This window comes from Trichosurus vulpecula, chromosome 3 (assembly GCF_011100635.1).
Source record: "Trichosurus vulpecula isolate mTriVul1 chromosome 3, mTriVul1.pri, whole genome shotgun sequence".
Classification (NCBI taxonomy): Eukaryota; Metazoa; Chordata; class Mammalia; order Diprotodontia; family Phalangeridae; genus Trichosurus; species Trichosurus vulpecula.
In genome coordinates, this window is record NC_050575.1 from 84,399,284 (window position 1) to 84,426,002 (window position 26,719).

At 38.2% G+C, this 26,719-nt stretch overlaps 1 protein-coding gene across 2 annotated transcripts; it reads left to right on the top strand.

The window, feature by feature from the left end:
* The first annotated feature begins 2 nt into the window (after nucleotides 1–2).
* Nucleotides 3–22,440, top strand: LOC118844887 (gamma-aminobutyric acid type A receptor subunit pi). Of its 2 annotated transcripts, XM_036752896.1 has the most exons (9): nucleotides 3–58; nucleotides 645–763; nucleotides 6,959–7,026; nucleotides 8,537–8,754; nucleotides 10,477–10,559; nucleotides 17,614–17,751; nucleotides 19,860–20,012; nucleotides 20,678–20,865; nucleotides 22,138–22,440. In XM_036752896.1, the coding sequence occupies exons 1-9, from the start codon at nucleotides 3–5 to the stop codon at nucleotides 22,438–22,440; spliced, it is 1,326 nt and encodes a 441-aa protein (XP_036608791.1). The 2 variants fall into 2 exon arrangements, with proteins under 2 accessions (XP_036608791.1, XP_036608792.1); XM_036752897.1 differs by lacking the exon at nucleotides 20,678–20,865 and having other exon boundaries at nucleotides 22,138–22,148.
* Nucleotides 22,441–26,719: the final 4,279 nt, after the last annotated feature.

Here is a 26,719-nt window from a genome sequence, read left to right on the forward strand (position 1 = left end):
ACATGTATTACAGCTCTTATCACTGGATCTTTGTGTGTCTCTGTATCTTCACTCCAAGGTAAACCGAACTACCACAAAACCACCTTAGTCAAAAATGGTTAATGCCTATGAATTTTAAATTGTAGGTAAGACACTAGCACTTGGCAACTCTCTCTGTTTCATCAAACAAACAAAGCATTCATTTCCACTAAGCGTCCAACTTGTTGAGTGCAATATTAGTTCATTGGGTTTGCTCTCAGGCAAATTTCCCATGAACCAAGTTTCTTTTAATATCAGAAGTGGATGAGTCTTTTCTGTCTAGTAGGAAAACTGTCAAGGCTTTTGAATATGAATTGAGTTGCACCAACTGATACCTGAGGTACTCTTATCTATGGCACATATTCACTGTGAAATAGAATGAGATTGGGGTTGATTGTCACTTAGCATTAGAGAACATTTGGAAGTTACTGCTCTCTCTCTCTCTCTCTCTCTCTCTCTCTCTCTCTCTCTCTCTCTCTCTCCCTTTCTCCCTCTCCCTCCCTCCCTCCCCGTCTCCCTCTCCCTCTCCCTCTCCCTCTCCCTCCCTCCCTTCCCACACACACACACACACACACACACACACACACACACACACCCCAAATCACACAACTTGCTTTCTGTTGCAGAATATGCATCCAGGGGAATCAGTCTAACATGGAGACCAATGTGAATGACAAACTCTCACTGCCTGGCTTTGAGAATCTCACCGCAGGATATAACAAGTTCCTCAGGCCCAATTTTGGTGGTAGGTTATCATATTTTTCAATAGTTATCAGTTGAAAAAAATGACAGGTACAGTACACAGAGGGGAGAAAATGCAGGCTTTCTTTTTAATTTTACTTTTAAAAAAACAGGTAAGAGGAAAAGAATGGAAAAGGGTGAAAATGAGAACACCATCAATTAATTTTTCATGTGACCTTGGACATATAAATTTACTTCTTCATGCATCTATGAGATTAGGAAATGCTCCATATTCTGTCAGCATACCTTGATTTAGAGTTTTCAAAGCATTTTCACATATATTATCACATTCCATTCTTAAAATAATCTTGTAAAGTAGGCAGAACAGGTATTGTCATTCCTGTTTTACAGAAGAGAACATTAAGGATCATGGAAGTTTAATGACTTTTCCATGGTCACACAGGCCAGGATTTTTTGTTAAATATCAGATCTTCTAACTATACCATTGTTTTGTATACTGCTTTTCTATAGTAATCTATAATGTGACTCAGGGGAGAAAGTTCATTACTAACTTCAGCCCTTATTGGTACACACCCACTTTGTACATTCCATCCAGGTAGATGGGATCCCCACATCCCCCAGATATCAGAAATAGTATGCAAGCTCAAGCTTTCCTGGCAAATGCTGAGTGAATATCCCCTGCCATTTCTGCCTCAGCCAAAATTTCCTAGGAGGAAGCTGCCCTCTGGTGGCACAGTTTAATTTTATTACTGAAGGGGGCGGGAAAAGAACAAAAGAAACCATCAGCTGTTTGGAAACACACTCCAAAGTACAGCAAGCCTGGAGCTCCCAGGGTATTTACTCCCCATGCTCTGCATTTTCGGGGTGCTTCTGGGAGTTTTACCGCGCCCCTACACACACACACACACACACACCTGCTGGCATTCTAACACATAAAATTTCCTTTCCTAGAGATTGACATTTTGAACCTCATTGGAACTGAAAGCTTATTTCCAAGTGTTCTATATAAAAATTTATTGCTCAGTTTTCTTAGACACTGGCAACCAGGTGACACAGTGGATGAAGGATAGGACCCAGAGTCAGAAAGATCTGAACTGTTGCCTTAGATACTAGCTTTGTGATCCTGGGCAAGTCTGTCTCATTTTCCTTATCTGAAAATGGGGGTAATCATACTAACACCTTCCTCAAAGGGTTTTTTGTGAGGAGCAATGACATATGTAACATTTGCAAACTTTAAAGCACTATATTAATGCTAGCTATTACTGCTTATATTAGTTAATCAAAACGTTTCGCTTGTTTGCCACTTAGCATGCTGTTCAAAGGGTTGTCGCCAAATACAGATTCTCTCCCTTCTCTCTTGCCTTCCCCTAATTTACCACATTGCTGTGGCCATGGGTGATAATCTGTCTGCTAGGAACCTTCAGTTCCTTTACTCCGAGAAAATAGTATTCATTAAGACTCGTTACCCTAGGATCTACATTTCTTCTCTTTCCAAAAACTGCCAAGACACAAGAGGAGTCAGCTTCCCCTAGACCAGCGTTCCTTAAACTGTGGGATTGCAACCCTGTATGGGGTTGAGAAAAATTTGTCCACAATAAAAGATTTCTGAATGCAAAAGCCCCAAAATTAATTAAAAATCAAACTCATAATGAATTGGAGGTTTCTCTGGCAGCACTTGCCCATGTTGCATCAGGCAACTTCACTGCAACCTTGATTCTGAACACAAAGCATGCACATTTTGCACCGCACATGCCCTCAGTCGAGAGTGGAAAAAGTTTAAGAAGTCCTGCCTAAACTGTCCTCTAGAAACCCGCTTCACAGATTGAGGGGGCTGCCCTAAGCTGTAGGGATCCATTTATCTCCAAAGCTGGGATATTCATTCCCCAGCTGGTCTTCAGAGTACCTAAAATTGAGGCTGTACTGCACCAAGGGTTTCCATAGCCCTTTGTTCAGCGTTGTATTTTCTGTCAATCTACAATTTTATTTAAACTTAATATAATGTCTAAAATACACTCCCTTCTTTCCAATCCCCATTTTGTCATTTTAAATGTATTAAATATCAATAACAGTTAACATTGTATCTTAGGCCTTAGGATTCAAGTTGACCAACTTCAAGATGAGTTAGAGAGGTAGTGGTTTCCATTGGAAAATATATCAGTAAGGAGTCAGGATACTTGGGCCCCAAAGGCTCAGCCACTAACTAGGGAGTAGAATTTCAAAGGTATACATACATACATACATGTATGTACACACACACACACACACATATATATATATATATATGTATATATATAAAATTTTGCAAGGGACTTAAAAAATTATAAATCCAAGGGTTCTTACTTTGGATTCCATGAATAGATTTTGGAGGATACATAAACTCCAATGAGGAAAAAACAATTGTGTCTTTATTTTCACTATTATTCTCACTCATTCCATTTTTAGCATTTTCTTTCATTAGAAATTTAAAACAAAAACATATTCTAAGAAGGGGTCCATAGGCTTCACTTAATGGCAAAGAAGGCATTGATCTAATTCAATTCTCTCATGTTAACCATAGTCATCTAGTCATAGATTTAAAGCTTCAAGAGACCTTAGAAATCACCTCATCCAACTCCCTCATTTTAGAAATGAGGAAATCAAAGGCCAGACAAATGAGAGGACTTATGTAAAGTCACCCAGGTAGTAAGTGGCAGAAGTGAGATATGAACCTAGTCTTCCTCCTCCAAGGCCATTGCTCTTTCCACTGGACTATATGGAACCATCTCGTTTTATAGATGAGATCAAGAGAAGAGAAGGAATCTCAAAGCCCTGTGTCCTATTGCTGAGTAGTGGCAGAATTAGGATCTGAAGGACCTTGGGGAAAATCACTGACAAACACCACATACAGCATATCTAGTGATGACAATCTTGGACCCTTGATGATGCTAAAAGCACCAGACTTGTATTCAGGAAAGACTTGAGATGGAAGCCAGCTTTACATTCTGTGTGACCATGGACAAATCACTTAATTTCTCAGAACTACAGTTTCCTCATTTGTGAAATGGGAATAACGATACCTATTGTCTTTGTCAAGAGTCATAAGGGTAAAGTGAGACGAGTATGCAAAGTGCCTTGCCAACCTTAAGATTATATATGGCATATTATTATTGTTATTACTATTGGCTTCAATAAACATTATCCTCTAGTCCCTAAGGAGGAGGTGTCATAATGGGCAATAGAATAGTGTTCATATTTTCCTTTCCTAACTTATTAATTTATGAGTGTCAAAACCAGAAAACTCTCATAATGAAACAAATACAAAAATTAAACCCAGTAGAATGAGACCTTCTTTGTCTTTATTTGCTATTATACTTAATTCAGTACCCTGCACATTTTGGGAGGTGGCAGGGGAAATGTGCAGACCTGTGATTTCTTTTGTGTGGTGAACTGCCAGTGTGGAAATTCGTTCCACTGAAACAAATCAGAGATTGCCTGGAAGTTAAGTGACCTGCCTGCAGTCACCTAGCTAGTTTATGTCAGGGGCAAGACTTGAAACCAGGGTTTCTTGATTCAAAGGTCTGCCCTTCCTTCTACTTCAGAAGATTGCCTCTCACCTTCTAGCATTTAATGGTTGCTTGTAGAATTGAATTGGATGAAGTTTACTGAATAGAGATGACCTATATCAGGTAAGGGTCACCACTTAGGATTTCAGATCCTTGTCTTTCTTTCTCAGAGTGAAAACAGTAAGGACATGGAGACTTATCTTGGCCCTTCCCAACTAATTGAGTGACAACCTCAAGCAAAACAATCACTCCTCTAGGCCTCAGTTCCTTTGTCTAAAAAATGAAGAGGTCTTGGGGTGAAGACTGGAAAGGACTCACTTTATGGATGAGAAAACTAAGGCCCAGAGAGGTGAATGCACTTGCTCATGGTCACTGAGGTTGAAAGAAAATAGAAAAACTAGAATTACTACACAGATATTTTGACACCAAATCTAGCACCCTTTCCATTGTATTATGCCAATTTCAGTTTTAGCTCTCAGATTCTGTGATCTAAGAATGATGATAACCTTTATTTTACTAGAAAAGCCATGATGGATAAATCTCATCTGAATTTCCAAAGCAGTCATCTTCAGGCTTTTTAAAATCATGTATCTCTCAGTTTAAAAAAATCAAATACTTATTATCTATATATTTACTTATAAAATAAACACATTTACTACTGTACCAGCAATTACTACTATACCAATGACGTTATAAAACTTAAACAAAAAGATAGAAATTTTTAAAAGATTAAATAAAGATAAAGAATATTTGACACTAGAGTCAATAAGCAGCTGCTGGAGTTTACTGAGTAGGAAAGCGATGTGGTTAGGATGGCTCTTTAAGAAAACCACTTCTGTACATTTGTCAGAAACAGACCCTGCCCTCAAGCAGGCTTACAGGCTAATGTGGGAAATCAAATCTGGGAGAGGTGAGAGGCTTGAGGCATAGCCCAATTAGGAGGCTTTAATAGCAGTCCAAAAGAAAGTTAGGTGATAAGGGACTGAAGTTGTATGAGTGACAGAGGTTACTGAGGTAGAAACTACAAGATTTAGCAACTGACTAGATCTGTGGAGTGATGGAAAATAATTAAAGATAAAACCACAGCTCCTAACCTGCATGACTGGAATAATGGTGGTGCCCTCAACTGAAATAGGACAGTTTAGAAGGATATGTTTAAGAAGAAAGATAATGCATTCACAACTCATACGAGCCTTTTCATCCTGGATTGATCACTCTTTTCAACCAAAAACCCAAGAGAAGAGTAGTGCAAGGTACTGAATTAAGTTTAATAGCAAATAAAGACAAAGAAGGTCTCATTCTACTGGTTTTAATTTTTGCATTTGTTTCATTATGAGAGTTTTCTGTTTTTGACACTGATAAATTAATATGTTAGGAAAGGAAAATATGAACACTATTCTATTGCCGATTTTGACATCTCCACCTTAGGGACTAGAGGATAATGCTTACACATTGGCCACTGCTCCTGAGTGCAGAGCCCTCAACTGAGGGTTCCTGCTACAGCCTCGAGGTAATGGGAGGGTGGAATGTGGGGACAACTGGGTGTATGAATTTGCAGGGAATTTTTCTGTTCACTATCTGGGTTGGGGTAGATTAAAACTAGGAGTGTGCTGGTAAATGGTTAACAACCAGCTCTTGGGGGAGTGGGAAGGGGGAGTGACACACTTTTAAGTCTATTCTTCATTTTTAACATTTTCTCCATCACTTCGTTAAGTCTAGACAATTAACAAAACAATAAGCCCCTGACTATAATTACTCTGAGGATGCTCAAGTTGTGTATAGCCTCAGTGGGCCAGTGGCGGGAAAAGATGGGGTAAGAGAGTATTTAAAGGGGTGCTGGAGTTGTCTTGGAGATGAGCCCATGATTGGCTATGATGGGGTGAAGGGAACATGGCCCATTTTCCCATTCTCCCCCTGGTTGATCACATACACCCTCAGGGGTCAAGCCAAATTCCTGGGTTTATAGGAGGCAGCTAGGTATCAAAGTGGATGGAATGTGGCAGGAACTGTCTTTTGCCTATTTTTATATCCCCAGAACTTAACATAATGCCTAGCACACATCCAGAGCTTTGAGAGAGCTGGTTGGTGCAGTGGATAAGAATGCCAGGCCTGGAATCAGGTAGCCCTGAGTTCAAATCCAGCCTTAGACACTTACTAGCTATGTGACTTTGGACAAGCCACTTAACCTCTGTTTGCCTCAGTTTCCTCACCTGCAAAATGGGGATAATACCCAAGGTTGTTGTGAGGATCAAATGAGATTTGTGAAGCACTCAGCACAGTATCTGCCACATAGTAGGTGCTATATGTTAGCTATTTTATTATTATTCCAAGGCTCCCACTTTGGAGGCCATTGATCTGGCCCTGTACTACAAGGAGACCCTCTTCTATGCAAACCTTTTCTGGCAAGAGGTTACAAATAGCTCATCACAGAAAGCAGACCTACAAGTGAGGAAGACCTGAGTTCAAGCCCCACCTTGGACACATACTCACTTGTGTGACCCTGGGTTCCCTAAGCTCTAGAAAGCTCTCTTGGGCCATCAGTTGCAAAGCTGACAATAAGCAGCAATAGAGGCAGGTTACCCCCACTAGTGAAATCACAGGTGTGGTCATTCATTATCCCTTGGTCTTTAAATAGCAGATGCTCATGTATTAAAAAAAATCTCATACTTTGGTCCTCATGTCATTCTTCTTCACAGGAGAGCCCGTTCAAATAGCACTGACACTCGACATTGCCAGTATTTCTAGCATTTCAGAAAGTAACATGGTGAGTGTCTTTCTTTCTCTCCTATGGCACAACAGCTCAGCTTTTTTTTCATGTCTCATAGGGACAAGGTCTCAGTAATATAAAAATTTTAAACACCAAGACCTGAACTCAGTTTAAGCCAGAGGCTTTGTCAAGGGACCCAAGATAGTCAAAGATACTTTATGAAGCAGATTTTGAGAACAGTAGGGAAAAGAAGGTGAAGCTTCAAAGACCCAAAACATAAAAACTTTGTATTTTAAGAGATTGAAAGTTGGGGGTGAGAGGAAAATACGTTGGAGAATACTTGACATCATGTAACCGCTGAGAGTGGGGAAAATTGGGTAAAGATTCACAACAAATATCTTTTAATAGTCCATAATTGAGGATAAATAACTAAAAAAACTAGATGAAATTCATTCATTTAGTGATATAGTAGAAAAAGTGACAGACTTGGAATCAGGAGAATGGAGTTCAAATATTAACCTCCCTGAGACTCCTTTTTTTATCTGGAAAATAGTGGTAACTACACTGGCATGACCTCCATCACAGGGTTATAGCGAGGAAAGAACCTTGTAAACCTTGATGTGCTATTTAAATGTGAGCTATGAGCATCTCAAGCAACCAACCTATGGACAAACTTGGTAACTTGGCATTTGTATTTAAAAAGACATTGGAGCTAAACTAGAGAAAGAAAAGTTTTGTTCAAAGGACAAGTTAAAAGGCTTAATTGAGTATTATGAAGAAAAAGGTCTTTGCTTTCCTCCTCAAGTCACCACCCAAAATAAATAAGGTCAGTTTGTTCTCTTGACACTGGTGGCCACAAACAGGGCTCTTGAACAACTTTGTTGATAAATGTCTCTCCTGTCCTTTCCTTTGTTCTTAACTTTGGGCAATGTGTAAGAAGGTTAGATTTTTCTCTAAGTTTCCTAGCCAGGTTCCTTTCCTTTTTCTTCTTCATATGTCCTTTATGTTTAATTTGGGTATTTATAATGGACAAAATAACATTCATTTAAAGTATTTCTTAAAACAATATTGCTGTTACTGTATACATGTTTTCTTGATTCTGTTTACTTCACTCTTCACTATTTTCTGCAAGTCTTTCTATGCCTTTCTTTTTTTATAATTAAGATTTTTTATTTTTAGTTTACATTTCCATGCCTTTCTAAGACCATTGAGCTCATCGTTTCTTATAGCACAGTAGTATTCCATCACAACCACGTACCACAACTTGTATTGCCATTCCTCACTTGATGCTGATCTCTACAATTTCCAGTTCTTTGCCACTACAAAGAGAGCCACTATAAACACCCCATTCACCTTCAAAGTTAAAATTACTACTTGTGAATTTCCCTCCATCTTATGTTTACTCACTAATTTCTTTCTTAGCCTCTCTTTTTACCTTATCTTCTCCCCCACCCTCCCATTCCACCCACTCCTCCAAAAATCCCCCTACCCTCTCCTCCTACCCTTCCAAATCTCACCCCAGACAATGATCTACCTACCCTCACCCCTATAAAAACTGCCTCCTTAGGACTACACTGCAACCATCTACCTGAGGCAGCGATGGACTGATCAGCGGCTGGTGTTTGAAGGCAACAAGAGCTTTACTCTGGACGCTCGCCTTGTCGAGTTTCTCTGGGTCCCAGACACCTACATTGTGGAATCTAAAACGTCTTTTCTACATGACGTCACTGTAGGGAACCGGCTGATTCGATTATTCTCCAATGGCACTGTCTTGTATGCTCTCAGGTAAATCTGTCTGTAGGTACAAACAAGCTGGTGACAATCAATAGATCAAGGGTCAGAGCAGGCTTAGCTGTTTTCCCAGCAAATTTAAAAATGAATCAGTCTTACAGGACTACCAGCAATCTTGACTGCTTTACTTGTTTATAGAACTATGGTACTTTTAAAATAAGAAACTGAAGGAGAAAGGGTATAGTTGAAAGCCCCAATCAATAATTTTCCCTAATGAGACAGTCACCTTTCTTGCCAATCTCTGTTTTATGTCCTTATTCCCTACAGCAATTGAGCCCTCCCTTATAACTTAAGTTTATCAAAAATATGCAAGTTTCTGTGGGCCTAGGGGAGGAATCCAGGAGGCCTCTTTTGTATGATGGCTATTTGTCCTTTCCAAAGGCACCTTTGTATGGACATTTAATCAGATATCCCCTGACTTAAGGCCAGTGTCATCTACAATGTAAAACTACTAGAGCTGGAAGAGATCAGAGAGATCATCCAATCTAACTGTCTCATTTTACAGATGGAAACTGAGGCTCAGGGAAATTAAGCAACGATCTCAGCATTATATGGTTCTTTTAACAATGAAGGCAGGACTAGAACCAGGGTATACTGACTCTCAGTCTAGATATTATAGAAGAGTAAGACAGAAAGCAGTCCCTTCTTGCCACTGAGTTCAAGCTCTAGAAAGGTGACATTAAAGCTGGAATTTCATAGGAAGTACCAGTTTAACACATGTTGCAGAGAACCAAGAAACAAATGGATTTCTATACTCTCCATTTCCTTCTTTCCAGTAGAAATAGGAAAAAAAAGGGAAGATGTAAAATTTTGTAACATTCCCCTGAGTTCCACTCCATATAGAAACTTAAACATGTTAAACAATATGGACAATAAAAATTGTAAGCCTTGGGCCTTATAACTTGAGATGTCTAACTCACTTTAGAGTCACTTTTAGTGAGGCAACATGGTCTGGTGGAAGAGGCATGGTTTGGGATATAGTTAATCTGGGCTTTTATCCTAACTCTGCCATTAACCATCTCTGTGACCTTAAGCAATTCTCTTCACCTCTCTAGGGGCATCTAAGTGGCAGAGTGGATATATAGCCAGGCCTGGAGTCAGGAAGACCCATCTTCCTGAGTTCAAATTCAGCCTCAGACACTTACTAGCTGTGTGGCCCTGGGCAAGTCACTTAACCTTATTTGCCTCAGTTTCCTCATCTGTAAAATGAGCTGGAGAAGGAAATGGCAAGCCACTCCAGAATCTCTGCCAAGAAAACCCCAAATGGGGTCACATAGAGTCAAACACAACTGAAAAACAACTGAACTAACTTCTCTGAGCCTCAGTTTCCTCACCTGTCAAATAGAGGTAATAATCATTTTCCTTACCACCACAGCTGATGGAAAAATGCCTTAAAAAATTTTAAACCATTATACAAACAGGAGATATTAGTAAATGCTTTGCTTCTAAATTAGAAACACTTCAATTTCCCCCTATTGGGACCTGTTTCTCTCTTGACGCTCCTTTAATAGTATCCAAGCTTCAAGCAGAGGCATTGAAATGTCATTTGTCACCCCAAACCCTAGTGGTGCTTTCCATGCAGGGTCCAAACCACATGTTCACTTCAAGAATCAAGCTAAAAGTCCTCAGGGCCTCACTACTGGAAGAGAAAACATTCTTTATAAGGCATCCTCTCAGGACATGCTTTCTGAAACTCAGGCTCTTTCCCTCCCCCAGAATTACTACCACTGTTGCATGTAACATGGACCTATCTAAATATCCCATGGACACGCAGACGTGCAAGTTACAGCTGGAGAGCTGTGAGTATAATATCCCGTGCGCCCTTGAGATTATTTTCATGGCTGACTTTAAATCTGTTTAATAGCAAAAAAAGGAACATCAGCTGTATATAGTGTCTGCTGTTGATATTAATCCAGCATGACAAGAGCCCCTTTGATTGCTCTCACCAAGAGATTTGGGTAAGTACCACAAAAGAAATAACAACCTTTGACTGTTAGACCTTCTTTGGAGCACAATTATGTGTTGGTACCAAGTTTTTCAGGAGAATGCTGGCCCTCATAGTCAAAGGAAATGTTTTGAATGCCGTTACTTTCCTGTGGCAGACTATCAGCAATCTTTACCGCTTTATTTGTTTATAGAATCATGGTACTTTTAAATTAAGAAACTGAAGGAGACAGGGTATAGCTGAAAGCCCCAATCAACAATTTGCCCACATAGGATCCCTATGAGCCAGAGAAAAGGAAAGAAATAAAATGAGAAAAGTGGGTGAGATTAAAAGAGGGTGAAATGAATTAGAGTGGACTGAGAATAAAATGGAATTCTGGGAGGGGACCAAACAGGAAAATAACAGCTAACGTTTACAGAGCGTTCACTTTGTGCTGGGTATTGTGTTAACTGCTTTACTATTAGCATCTTATTTAATCCCACAACAACCCTGTGGAAGGTAGGTACTAGTATTATCCTCATTTTACAGATGAGATGCCTGAGACAAACAGGGTGAAGTGACTTGCCCAGGATCATACGCCTAGTAAGTGTCTGGGCTGTATTTAAACTCAGGTCTTGACTCCAGGCCCAGCATGCTATTCACTGCCCCACTTAACTGCCTTTAACAGAACTGAGAATATGATGGATTTATCAAGTACTTTACAAACCTTAAAGCTTTATGTAAAGGCTAGCTATAATCGTCATGAGAAGGAGGAGGAGGAAGATTGTAAAGGCTTCTTCAGTGGTATGTAATAAATGTTTAACAACCAACTCTCCAAAAGACATTTTGAGAGATAGTATAATAGTTGCCTAGATCTAGGCCATTGAACATCCACAATTTTACTTACAAATCCATACATTTATTTAACCATTCTTATGAATTTTTACCCATTCCTTCAGTATCGTATAGTGGAAAGAATATTAGATTTGTGAAGAACCATGTTCAAATTATACCTTTAAAACTTCAGAGCTATATGACCTTGTACAAGCCAGTTATGTCATTTGTTAAATGCAGACAATAATATCTGAAGTATCAACCTTGCATGGTTGTTGTGAAGATCAGATTAGATAATATATGAAAATGCTTCATATATCTTAAAGCCTACCATAAATATTAGCTATTATTATTATATTTTCCCATTTATAGTCTCTTAGTTACCATAAGTTTACCTTTCTGTATATGACAGAATTTCCTTTATTTTCCTTTTTAATTAGATTTTTTTTCAACTAAGAAAAAATCTGTTTTCTTTCCTTCCCAACCCCCACTTACCCACTGGAAAATAAAAGAAAGACACATCCTTGTAACAAATACAGACAAACCCCCACATTGTCCATGTCTAAAAAGTATTTGTCTCATTTTGCATCTAGAGTCTATCACCTATCTGTCAGGAAGTGGGCAGCATGCCACATCATTGGTCCTCTTATATCATGGTTGATCATTGCATCGATAAAGAGTTTTTAAGTCTTTTGAAATTACTTGGTTTGCTTGGGCTTCTTTCAGTGTCATTGTGATGATAAAAGTTGTTTTCTTGGTTCTTCTCACTTCACTTTGCATCACTTCATACAAGTCTTTCCAAATTTTTTTGAAACCAATCTTTTCATCATTTCTTATGGTACTATAGCATTCTGTTACATTCATATATCACAATTTGTTCAGCCATTCCCCATTTGATGGGAACCCCTTAGTCTCCAATTGTTTTTTTTTCACTTCACAAATTTCTGCTAAAATATTTCTTTACATATGGGTCCTTTTCCTCTTGGTTTGATTTCTTAGGGTTATAGTCCTAATAATGGAATCCTAGGTCAATGGCTATGCAGAGTCTTCCCCCCTCCAAAAAAAAACATATTAAAAAAAAGAGTATTAATGGTTTACTGACTTTGGGGACTTAGTTCCAATTTGCTTTCCAGAATAGCTAGGCCAATTCACAGCTTCACCATCAGTGCATTAGTGTGGCTATTTTCTCACATCCCCTCCATCATGTTATTTTCCTCTTTTGTTAACTTTGACCATCAGATGGGTACAAGGCAGAAATAGAGTTGTTTTCATTTAAATTTTTCTAATTATTAGTTATTTTGAGCATTTTTTTCATATGGCTATTGTGGGGTTTTTTTGTTGGGGGGTTATTGAAGATGTTTTCGAGTCATTCTTTCCTAGATTTGTACCTTGAGCGTCTCTGTCTACATAATAATTCTTTATCATGGTAGTTTTTTTTTTCTGTTCATTCATTCACCCAACTTTATTTCCAATAAAATTGGGGATTCATTTTAGGGCCTTGATCTGTATATTTTGGAAGGAAATGATTGGGCCTTGCTTGGTCTTGCTTTGCACCCTCTGGGCTCCTGCTGCTGCTGTCTCTAGGTATTGAATGCTGTATCCTTCAAGCATCTTAGGGGTGGCTCAGTCTAAAATCTAACAAAATTTTGGTTTACCCAAAGTGGTCTGATGCAGGGTGAAGGCTAATCATTGCCCTTCTGGTCTGAGCCTTGCAAGCTCTTGACCTCAGTCTGGGTCTAGGTGATACCATTTGCCTGATTGGACTTTTAGTGAACTGTAAGCTAGCTAAAAGGCTCTGTATGTTCACAGAAATGCCAGGTCACTCCTTGGTCTTAGTATCCTGCTTCATTTAATTTGCTGCAGGCCTCAGACTTGAATATGGGTTGAATCCAAAACTCTACCCCTGGGCTTAGAATGACCCTGCTGCTGCTCACTTCTGTTCCCACTCTTCTCTCAGTGTTGAGCTTGGGCTTCCTACTGCTATTGCCCCAGTCCTCATCTGTTTTTGCCACCCCTAGACTCAGTTCCCCTCCTTGGCCCACAATGGATCTATGACTTAGTTCTACGGTCAAAGAGACAGAGCTGCCAGTGGGTTCCTGTTCCTACTTCTTACAGAGCTGCCTGGGCCAGTCTCTGCTGCACCAACAATTGTTCTTTACTGTAGTACATGGCTTCATGACCCAGTATAGCTCCTGAGTTGGAAGGATCTACGTAACGCACTCCTGGTCAGACCCACCCCTAGCACCTCATTCAGAACTTACTCTATTTTTCTGGTCATTCAAATTTCCTTTCTCTCAGATTTTTCTCTATTCAACTATCTTGAGATGTAACAATTAAAATTGTACAAAGTATTTCAAATATGGACATAGTGCAGGTGTAACATTACGAATTCTGTTTTATTTCTAAAGTCTTCCTATTCCATTCTATTTCTATCTATTTTTCATGGCTTCTGTTTGCCTGGGTGATTTCCTCTACGTCTATGTATTCCCATGTGTCCTTGGAAAAGTTTTATGAATTAGATTGTGCTGCAAGCTGCCAAAGGTCTTAGGCACAGGGGTACACCAAAGGATGGCTGTGTGTGTCCCTAAGATATTTTCTCAAGTGTGCCTGAGCCAGAGGTTGGGGGCCCTGGTAATCTATAGTGAATCCAAGAAACTTTTCCAGCTTTGCAACTACTAACCTTGAGTAGATCATCTTATAAGCATTGTTTGGTTTATTTTTGTCTAAATTAATTCATTACTTCATACATCAGCCAATCAGTAAACATTTATTAAGAATCTATTATGTTTCAGGCACTGTCCTAAGTGCTGGAAGCACAATAGTGAAACTTCCTTGCCAAACTGCCATCCACTCACACAGTTGTTGAAGCCTCTCAACACTTTATTCCATCATGTGGACATGAGTACCCTGGAGAGCCTATTGTCATTTTTCAAAGTTGGAATTTCATTCTTATTGGCTTTATTATCTCTTAAAATAGTCACTGGACTTGAGCATGTGGTGGATTTCTACATGTCTAAGAATGCTTGCCCTATTTAAAGTTCTGCTACACTGCATTTAAAAGGACACTGTGATATTCTCATGATGAACACCAGAGATTGTATATGAAAAGAATTAACCTCAATCCTTCATTTATCATAAACATCCCTAAGCAACCACTATGAAAGTTACCACTAAACTGCAGAAACTTTGGAGAGTGGCATTTGTGATTGGTGTCCAGGGGCAGCCACTCAACAGAGATAATTTCTCAGGGCATCAGATACAGCACATGTAAGAGATGAAAAATTAGTCAAGCACTGGAGGCCACTGAGTATTCTTTATGTAAGGGCACAAACGGGCAAGCATTCGAGTAACAGAATCATTATGAAGCAGCCATCATTTTTCAAAGGTAGACATTTAATTAAAGACTCAGACAGACAGATTAATTATCTTGTTTATTAAATTAATGCAATAGCTTTCTTGATGCAGTGCAGCTGTTTGGTGGCTAAGCCAAATTTCAGGTTATCAAAAAGATAACTCATTTTTTCCCCACATGGAAAAAGTAATTGCCCTCGATGTGCTCTACTTCAGCTTGTCTCAAATCCCTGAGGCTGGATTCTTAATACAAACTCGATGGCCTGCCTACTTAAATACTACCTGTGCCTCCCCAATGTGGGAAAGAGCCACTCACTAAGTGTTCAACAGCAGGCAGCTGGTTAATGGGAGCTTTGCCAAGAAGATTTTTTCAAAAAATCTATCCATCGGGAAACATTTTTTACTACTCCACAAATATTCCCCTGGGCCTTTCAACAACTCATAGTGTCATCACACAGGTTTATTTGATGGTTTTGAGCATCTGCAGGGCAAAGAAGTTTAATTCCAGAGTAGGGTTTATGTCTTCTGGTTTACTTATATTCTGACTCTCTTCAATCCTTGGTTTCTTTGAGACCCTTTGGCCACTTACCTTGCTAGATGACAATGCACCAGGAGTGCTGTAAGGGAAAGAACAAATGGAACTTGTATCAGGAAATTCTCTGAGATTTAGCAAGTAGATTTTTATCCCCTCTGCTGGAAAGAAACTTCAATTTTCTTTGAAAGGTGTCTCCCACAGCCAATGTGTATAAAATTAGAATCTGTCAACCTTTAAAAATGGATCTATAATTTTGTGAGAGTAAAATGGTTTTTAGCTGTAATTGTGGCATATGTTGTACAGACATCAAAAACCGTTAGAAGATTTGCTTGCATGTAGGTTGATGAGTGGGTTATGAGCATATAGTTATCATAAACAATTGGGTACTGACCTATCATCAGAGAGTTATCAGAAGGTGAGAGTCCTAAAGGAATAGTGCCTAACCTCATAGTATACATACACTAGAGGCACAAAAAATATTTATTAAATAAACTAAAAGGAGGGAGCATACCCTGAGTACCGTTTCAGGGTTGACAACCTCTGAAGTAAATGTCAAAAGGGGCAAGTGTAATTATTTTTGAGAGGCAGAGTCAGGACGGCTCTTTGGAGTGTTCCTTTGTTGTGTGTCTCCAGATGACATCTGGTGAAGATGCCTTCTACTCCAGCAGCTTTTATAGAGATTGGGAGGGGCGTTGGGGAAATTTATGGATAGCTGCCACCCTTATTCCTAACTGAAACTTTCTCCTCTTCTTCCAGATTGTCTTTCACTTCTGTGTCTTTGCATTCTCAATTAATTGTTCTCTCTATTGCTACTTTGGTGAGAATTGCCACCATGGTTTCAAGTCTTTTGATTCTGCTAATTATTTCTGCTATGTAGGCTGTAAGTGATTATTATTTTCTCTTGAATCATTTGGGAAAATCCTGCCATTGTTCTAAAGCTTTCTTGGGATCTTTCTTGGGATCTTCTGCCTCATCAGGTATTGATTCATTTTCATTTGCCTGGCAATATTTCTTCAGAAATATTTGGATTTGTTTAGATGATCTAGAGGCCATATTATTTCTTTCTTTTGATAATATCTTCTCTGTTTATTAATCTATTTGAGTCTTTGAGTTTCTTTCTCCTCAAATCTTTGGTAATTTCAATCCTTTTTTCCTTATATCCCCCATCACCATTTTCTGTCTCCTTTTCATTTAATGGCAATTTCCTCAGGGACTAGACCTCAAAATTGTCTCCACTTTCTCCCACAGTGGGGAATAATATACTTTTCAGCCTCTGTATCACATGACTTCTGAGGGGTTAGAATTGACTGCATCTGGATGCCAGTTACTTTTCCCTCAGGCCTGCTGGAGTCCTTTACATACACTGGCATTCTGCCCTAGTTCTCGATATTCTTCAGTTTCTGGGTGAACATTATCACAGCACAACATGCTGCTACCCAGCAGTCCCAGGCAGAACATACTTCCCACTTTCCACAGCAGAGGGTTAGAGAGTAGGGAGAGTCGAGTTCTATTGCAAGTCCATGGGTTTGCTTATCTAGCCTTGCCATAGCAAGGTGACCATTAGGGGAGGGAATGCAGAATGAGTCCATTATGGATTAGGGATAAGCTTTATCTGTTGTTAGTCCATTGGGTTATTACCTTGATAAAGTTCTTTGTATCTTAGACAACAGAAACAATTGAAATGTTTTTATCTCTTGCACGTAATTCCTATTTAGGAAAAGTATGAAAGGTTGCAAGAATCAGGGAAAATTTATGGTCCTCCATGTTGCTAGTTACATGGCCCAGAAGCCCTTAATCCAAACTTTCAAAGGAAAACTGTAACTACACTTCTGCCCTCTAAAAATAAAAAAAAAAACCCATAGCAAACAAATATATGAATAGCTGACATGTCACCGCTCAAAAGAACCATATAGGTCTAAATGGTGATCGGCACATTGTAGGTCTTCATGTGACATTAAATAGTCAAAGAGAAATGTTTTCCAAAACTATCATTTCATTTTTAACTCTGCGCAGGAATTTCACTCTAAAAATAAGTCAAGTATTATCAAGGAAGAATCCTTGGGCTTACTTTGTGTTACTCCACCAAGGTACACTTTTGATGATGTTACTCTTATCCCTTAGAAGTTAATTCATTCTCTGACCTGCTTAATCATAAATAGGATATGACTTATACGACAACATTCCACTGACACTGGTTCTTTTTTTACAGGGGGTTATGACGGAAGCGATGTGGAGTTTTCATGGTTGAGGGGGAATGACTCTGTCCGAGGCCTTGAAAATTTACGACTGGCTCAGTATACTGTGCAGCGGTATTTCACCTTAGTCACTACATCCCAACAGGAAACAGGTAAACGAGAGAGATGAAATTCAATAAAAGGAAAAGTAACTGAAATAAGGAGGGATGGTGGAGCTAGGGTAGGACTACTGAATTTAGATGTATCTTTAATTCTCCTTTTTACACTTTTTCACTGCCCCCTGGATAGAAACGTCTCCTGAGAAAAAGAGAATTGGGCCTGTCCCTGTCCATTTAAAACACAGAAGTGGAATAACTCTCTAAGGAATAGAAGACATTTCTAGGCCAATTCTGAAGCAAAGTGACATTTATCCAAAGTCATTTTCTAATAGTCGGTGAAACCCTGGGGCTCTCACATGCATAAAATTCACCTTGAAATCACTTTGTTGAAATGATATTTCTTCTGTGTTTTACTGGAGGATTGGTTCTGTGCCACAACAAAAATTAATGCTGCAGTGATAGGTGAGGAAGGTATCAGAAATTCACAACATCAGCGGGGTTACTTCCATACTTGGAAATAGTTTGTTTCACAGTGTTTCAATAATTAGATACCCCACCAGTCTCAGGTTTGCCAATAATCTTTCCTTAAATACGTACATAATTTTTCAGGTGTAAAATAGGAATGTAGTCTTTTTTTCCCTCAGTAGCCTATGGTAATATCAAAGATACTTATTACCATCCGTGTTTATGAACTTCAAAAACTTATATCATATTTACTTTCTTGGAATGAAAGCTATAGTATATGAGGCAAATAGCATCTTCCAGATCTGAGGTCCATTCATATTTTGTAGTTTTTCAGGTTTCAGTATGAGCCAAGATTGTTTCAATTTTAAATATCACAAATAATTATTGGCAACTGGTAACTTCTATTTTTAATAAAAATTAGAATTATCAATTAAAGCCATGAAAGATCCAGGATTTCACGTAAAGTTGTAGAGGTTAAATGTTCCTTAAGGCTCCCTTCTAAGTCAGATGAAAGGATCCAACTATCCAGAGGCAGTGTTTCATAATACACAGAACACTGGAGTAGGAGGCAGTAGATCTGGGTCCTCATCCTGATTCTACCATTCTCTGTATGACCAGAGGTTGAGTCCTGGCCTTGATTTCCTTATTAGTAAAATGACAAAGTCGATGCCCTCTAAGGTCACTTGATTCAATTAATAAATTTTATTTTCCATAAAAAGCTTCTATGTCTTCATTGACTTTTCTGGTGTTTTAGATACTTGATCCAAGTTTAAATTCTCAGGTTTAAGTTTTTGCAAACAGAGCCTCCTGTCTGTCCACCATGCCACACCTTTCTTAGCTCTCTCCAAGTCCCCTAGTATAAACTCGGCCTCTCCATGTGGTCTATTGACAATTACTACTCCTGGCTTTGACCATCTCATCCCCTTCATTTCATCCCCTTCCTTCCACTCACAATCCTTTGAAGACAAATTGCAGAGGTTACTTAATAGAATGTATGCCATTGCTTAGGCTAGACCTATCCACTATAATATAGAGGCAGATATTTTCTAGATAACTCTGTTATTCAGCATTATTTTATTCAAAATTAACTAACTTTCATGACTGTAATACAATGATTGTTCAAAATGGGGGCCGAGAGTTAATGTTGGTGCTTTTTGAATCATCAAAGAGACAGGCCTAGAGTCAGGTAGGTGTTACGGTGGATATAGAGCTTGTATTGGAGTCATAAAGACAGGAGTTCAAATCTAGTCTCAGACACTGATTGTGTGAACAAATCACTTCTGTCTACCTCAGTTTCCTTACTTGTAAAATGAGGATAATAGCAACTACCTCAAGGTTGTTGTGAAGACAAAATGAGGTAATATTTGTGAAGTACTTTGTAAACCTCAAAGCTCTATATAAATTCTAGCTATTATTATTATAGCCAAAGAAGCATTGAATTGTGGTAAATATAATCTTAGTACTAATTATATTTTGCCATACCATCTTCTTTTGGAAATTGGCTGTTGATTATGCCATCTATGATAAATCTCTATTAACCTGTGTGGTTAGCTAAAACACTGTTTTTCCCAATCATGTCAAAGAATTTAATGAATTTGTTGCAAAATGAAATTTCACATATTATAATCCTCCTAGTATATGACTCACTCTATTTCCAGGGGATATTATTTTATATCTCTTTTTTTTCTATATTCTAGGAAATTACACCCGATTGGTCTTACAATTTGAACTTAGAAGAAATGTCCTCTACTTTATTTTGGAAACCTATGTTCCCTCTACTTTTTTAGTCATCTTATCCTGGGTTTCCTTCTGGATTTCTCTTGATTCAGTGCCTGCAAGAACCTGCATTGGTAAGCTTCCACCACGTAAATGATGGTTAAAAAAGGATATCCCAACTGACTAGTCAATATTAACATTGTCAATATCATTCCCATTATTATTACATTGGTCTCATGGAATGGTTTTCTCATAGGTTTGGCTCATAGAATAGTATTATATATTTGCAACAGTGAAGCCCTAAATGTAGGGGAAAATATTAGATTTTCTGTATATCAGTATTTTGTGTACTAAACACTTCATCTGCCCTCCAAGGTAAACAGGTTAATTTTTTTAAAAATTAAATTCTTTTTCAATGAAGGAAAATTCAGCTTCTCTCCCTCCTACATTCTCCTACCTCCACACTGAGAAAGAAAAACAAAATCCTTATTACACATATGTATAATCAAGCAAAACAAATTCCTACATTGGCCATATCCTACCCTACCCCCTAAAAAGTGTATGTCTCAATATACAATCTGAGTCCATTACTTCTCTGTAAGAAGGTGGGTAGCATGTTTCAAAGCAGAATTTTTTTTAAACAAGTGGCCCATTTTTATACACAATGAATTGATTGTAACCCTGTTTCACTTGCTCCTGGATTTTTTCAAAAAGGAACTCAACTCTATCTATACGGAGAAAGAAAAAAAATTTGTCTTTTTCACTAGTATGAGAATATTTTTCCTCTTTCATTTCTTAGGTGTCACCACTGTACTGTCAATGACAACACTGATGATTGGTTCCCGTACATCTCTGCCTAACACCAACTGCTTTATAAAGGCCATTGATGTATACCTTGGGATCTGCTTTAGCTTTGTTTTTGGGGCCCTGTTGGAATATGCAGTTGCCCATTATAGCTCTTTACAGAAGCTGGCAGCCAAAGACAGGGTAAGAATTTTGAGTTTAACAATCAGCCCCTGACAGGGATGTAAAAATATAAATGGTCCTCAAGTCTAGGCTCACATTGGCAAAATATCAGTTGACTCCTCAGATTATATCCAGGTGGGGAGAATGGTGAACAAGAGTGGCCAAATAACACAATGACTTTCACCCTTGCTTGGTTACTAGCATGAGTGATTTCATAAATAGTCATCAATCAATCAATATTTCTTGAGCACCTACTATGTGCTTGGCATTGCCAGGCTAAATGCTAGAGCTACAAAAAGAGGTAAAGAATAATCCCTGCCCTCATGCAGCTTACAATCTAATGAGGGAGACAACATGCAAACAAATATATACAAAGCAAACTGTATACAGGATAAATAGGAAATAATTAACAGAGAGGAGCCATTATCCTTTAACAAAGGAGGAGGGACAAGGATAGGGATTGGACCCAGGGGGAACTCCAAGATGAGGAAATCACCTTTACTAATGCAAAATGGTACCTTCTTTTCAACTTAAAGTCTTAGGAAGTTGTCTAGAGCACTGAGAGATTCAGTGATTTGCCAAGGGTCACACAGACATATGAGAGAAGGCACTTGAACCCACATCTTCATGGTTGTTATGTAAGCTTTAAATTCACTACACCATGCTGCCTAACAAAGAAGATGATTCTATATATGAAAGACCAAGAATACTGATTTGATTACTTTTACTACCTGTGTGAAAGTTAGAAAAAGTATATATTGATTAAAATAATTCTCTGGGTTTGCATTTTAATGCTTATATCATATGAACCTTGCAAATCCAGATGTTTATTTTAATCTTAGTAAATTGTTACTGAGATCAGATGTCCCTCTGCCTGATTGCCCCCCTATCCTTGACCTGTCCTTCCCTGTGGCCCAAGAAAGGTATTATTCATTACAGAGTTTTACACAGGTCAGAAGTCAACTATGTGGCTTGCTTCCTGATATTATAATCTATTAACCCTCTTAATTAATTAGCTTATCTTCCTTAATGTAGGCAAACTTGTCATTCCCATGTTTTATGCCAACATACTAGAGATGGATAACTGACTATGTAACAATTAAGTCATGGCACCCTATAATCTGAATATCAAGGCAGATTTCTTAGCACTAGATGCTATTTTATTTATTAAACTTGTATTTAAGCACTATGCCTCAGTGTTTATGACCTTTAAGATCTTCCTTATTTAATTATCCACTTAATTGTTTTTCTGAATCAAGTATTTATAAGCTAACTGCTTTCTCTTTAAACTAGGGGACTTCTAAGGAAGTAGAAGAAGTCAATATTGCCAACATCATCAACAGCTCCATCTCCAGCTTCAAGAGAAAGATCAGCTTTGCCAGTATTGAGATCTCCAGTGATAACGTCAACTATAGTGACCTGACAATGAAAACCAGTGACAAGTTCAAGTTTATTTTCAGGGATAAATTGGGTAGAATTGTTGATTACTTCACAATTCAAAACCCTAGCAATGTAGATCGTTACTCCAAACTATTATTTCCTTTGGTTTTCATGCTAGTCAATGTATTTTACTGGGCATATTACATGTATTTTTGAGAATCAAATACCTTGAAAATTTTTGTCATAAGTAATGATATAATTGGCAATTTAGTCCTAACATGCACAATAACTCTATTACTATGGTGCTACAAAGTAGCCAAGATATAACATTTGAGTAGTCATCCTTGAAAAGTGGCCCTGATATTTATTCTAGTGTGCCATGACCTTTCTGATATTATCTAATATTTTGTGATGAGAACATCAACTTATTTCTCTCCTTTTCTTTTGAAGGACATCTTCCCAGTGCCCTGAGACTCCATGCCATAGTTGTCAATGTGATGATACCACTGGCATTTAATAATAATAGCTAACATTTAAATAGCACTTAACTATGTTAGGCACTGGGCTAAGCATTTTATAAATATTATGTCATTTGATCCTCACAACAACTATGGGAGATAAGTGCTATTATTATCCTCATTTTACAGTTGAGGAACTGAGGCAAATGGAAGTTAAATGACTTGCCCAGAGTCACACAGCTAGCAAGTGTCTGAGGCCAAATTTGAACTCAGGCCTTCCTGACTCTGTGACCCTATCTGAGGCCCCTATGCACTATCCACTGTGCCACCTAACTAACTACACAGTGCTTTAAGGTTTGCCAAGTGTTGCAGCCCCCCACACCCCACCATACACACAACTGTTTAAGTGATCCAAGTGAGAGAGGTTTCTACATTGGAGAAACATATTGTTTGCTAACATTCTAGAGTTCATTATTGTCTGTATATAACATAGTCTCAGAACTTTTGGCAAACAATGTGCCCTACTTTGCAAGTACATAGGCAGCCCATTTCAGAATCACTGTCCCAAAACAAAGTAAAAACAATCTTTCTAAAGTAATTTCCACCAATAAGAGTAAAACAGATTTGTAATGTTTCAAATAACTCCTTTCATTCAAACTTCACAGATAAGGAAAGAAAAATGTTTAGAGTATTAAGATTCTCTTGATTCTCTTTGTATTGGTATGATACAGTGAATCCTCCAAATGACACTTGGGTCCATATTCCAAAAGGACCATATCATCCATGGACCTTATCACTTCTCACAAGGAAAATATAGCATACATATCTCATCCCCAAAACAAACCAACTATCTCCTCCCTAATGTCTATGGTAAACATGGAAATAGTTCATGTATTCCAGAAATCTCAAGAGACATTTTCGTAACAGATACAGTGTAAATTTCTAGCTACTCTTATTTACATATTAATAAGTAAAAGGAGTGGCAGTGTAACAAACCACATCTTCTACTTAATAAGCTGTCTTCATAAACGCAATACTTTCCCCTGGTTGAAAAAGCACGGAGAATTTGGAATCAGAGAGTCTGAGTTATATTTGTTTTTGTTTTTTAAGTTTTATTATAGTCACTTTACTATAGTCACTGTCCAAAACATACCTCCTCCCTTCATGGCACTGCTCTAATAAAGAAAAAGTTAAGCAAAACTAATCAGCAAAACAATCACATTTGACAGTATATACAACATTCTGCATCCGAAGTCCCCTACCACTCTACCTCAAGGAGGAAAGTGTATTTCATTGCCTGTTCTCCAGAACCAAGAATTGTCATTGTAATTAATCTGAGTTCATTGACCTTTAGGGATTGTTTTAATTTACATGATTGAGATCACTGTATAGTTCTCCTGGTTTTGTTACTTTGCTCTATATCAGTTCATATAAGCCTTTCCACGTTTCTCTGGAATTCTTTCTATGTGTTGTTTCTTATGGTGTAGCGATATTCTAAAACATTTGTATGCAACTATTTGTTCATCATTTCCCAATTAATGGGTACCCACTTTGTTTCTAGTTTTTGCTAACAGAAAAAAAAATGCTATTACAATTTTTTTGTCTATATTGCAACTTTCTGGTGTGTGGATTTTTGGGGGTTTTTTGCATCCTCGGGGTATATGCACAGCAGTTGGGTCACTGAGTCAAAGGGTATAAAAAGCTGTAGTGACTTTTTAAAAAATTTAATTTCAAATTGTTTTCCAGAATTAAACCAATCATTAGGCTCTATTACTTACTACCTGTGTAACATTCAACAAGTTACCTAATTCCTCTATGCGTTTATTTCCTCACCTGAAAAAAAAAATGGAAGAGGGAAGAGTTGGCTTAGATGGTCCCTAAGGTCCCTTCCAGCTAAGTGCTATTATCCTCTGAGCCTTCCAAAAAGACTTTTTTACCAGAATCCTAATGACCAGAAATGTTGATGATGTATTACTCATGTAGAGGGTATGCTCAGGACATTGATAGAGTATTTTTATTAATCCTTTTATTGTCTCCTTAATGAGAGGTGTTCAATCCCCCTGAGAAACTTAGGTGAACCCCTGACCCTGGGTACTGTCCTTGCCCCTTTAACACTGTATGAGGATGATTGATTCACAGAAAGAGGACTCGAGGCTTGGTTTCAAGGACCCCTCTGATGGGTGCAAGAATTCCTCTATTGTATCCCCACTATTACTGGCTTACATTCCTGCAACTTCTAGCTTACTCCAGGTACTCCATGACACTTAACACTGCCCGCATCCACTACCAACTCTAGGGCCTCTTTTTAACCTGGCAGGGCCTCGTAGACGTGTAAATTTTGCCTTCTACAAACCGAGTCCAGGGGTCTGAGTGTGACCCGTTCTCTTCTCTCTTTCTGCCTCCAGCTTTTGTTCTGTTTACCTTTTAAGGAAAAGTCCAAGGGTGTAACTAGGGTACATGAACTATGAGATAAATCAATCATGATCATTCATCCATGATGTGTTATTAAAGGGGAAAGGGGAGGACCCAGGGTCAGTTGGGGTTACACTTTATCAAAGAGCTAATGAGATTGGAGAGAGATTCTAGAGGGCTTTACCAGCACCCTGGAGAGGTCTCTTCCTGGACACACCCCTTACATTCAAATATCTATGGATGTTATCATATATTTGCTTCTACCTGGTTTCTTTGATATGGTCCCTCATTTTGTGGACAATAGAAAATGTTAATTAAGATAACTTCCTGCCACAGACTGGGCACCTTCCATTCCTTAACAGCACCTTCCATTCTGTCTAAATTAGAATAGGCAGTTTACAGAATCTCATTGTACTGTAAGGAAGAAAATATGTCAGGTTAGAAGACCTTCAAGTTCAGCCTAGTCTTCTTAAAGTATCTTCCCTTAACCTCCCTGCTTTTCTTTTTTTTTTTTTTTTAATTAACACATGCTATTATCCTTCCTTCTAGAAACAAACAAGGCATCAATTGAGATCACTTGTGTTCTTCCGAAACCACCTGCACCAACAGGGATATGCATTCATTTTTAGCTAATACTTCCTATAATTACATTTCTATGGATTTAATTGCCAACAATTTTTTATTATGTTAAAAAACAAATGGAAAAATTAAAAAGATAGAATGTGGTTATACAGTCCAATTCTGTTTATAATAAGAAAAACCCATTACTGCCCTGAAACATCATTCATACATCACATAAAGAAACCACGACAATGCTAAACAAAGAGATAAAATACATGATTTTGGCTGTGTTCATCAACAGAATTAGCATTGAGAGAAGTCTCTTGGAAAAGCTGCACATCCTGGTAGAAACTAAATGAATGCTTTCAGTCCTGCATGGAAATGAGATCACTGTGACACATTAAAAAACAATGACAACTATTTACCAGTACAAATAGTTAACATCAGAGACAAAGTCACCATTCCTATTTTCATTGATACCAATTGATTATGACATTTCCTTTGCAAATAGGTAGGTGAGATGGAATCGTAGGAGATCAGATTCATGGAGAATGACATTGCCTCATTTCCTTAATGCTCTGGTCTCATTGCATTATATTTTCTTACAGTTTGCAAATAAACATTTTGGCAAAAGATGCCATTCTTTTATTTTGTATTCTGTATTTTTGCATGAGTTCTAAAATTGAGTGGTTTATGAAAGTACCTTCTCATATCATAGGGTTACAATAGCAATGCCTGAATACATGCAGCTAGTTAGCCCAATGTAACATGTGCCAAGGTCCATTTTATTCAATATCTTTAATGTTCTGCTTATAGAAATCAAGCTTATAGTGATCACATTTTAAGTCATGCAAACTAGGCAGTAATACTGTAGGACACAGGAATAAAATTCAAAAGGCTTTGATAAAATGGGAAGAAAAGTCATCCTGGAAAAAAAAAAACAGGATAAAACTCAATGAAGAGAAATACCAAAGACAAAAAAGAAGGAAGAAGAAGAGAAAGGGAAGGAAAAGGAGGGGAAGAAGGAAGAAGAAAATGGTTGTGATGATAATGATAGCAACCTA

Coding starts and splice junctions, on each gene's coding strand:
- LOC118844887 (XM_036752896.1), top strand. CDS start 3: ATGTATTACAGCTCTTATCACTGGATCTTTGTGTGTCTCTGTATCTTC. Junction 59..644: donor CTCTGTATCTTCACTCCAAG/GTAAACCGAACT, acceptor TTTCTGTTGCAG/AATATGCATCCAGGGGAATC. Junction 20,013..20,677: donor GCCTGCAAGAACCTGCATTG/GTAAGCTTCCAC, acceptor TTCATTTCTTAG/GTGTCACCACTGTACTGTCA.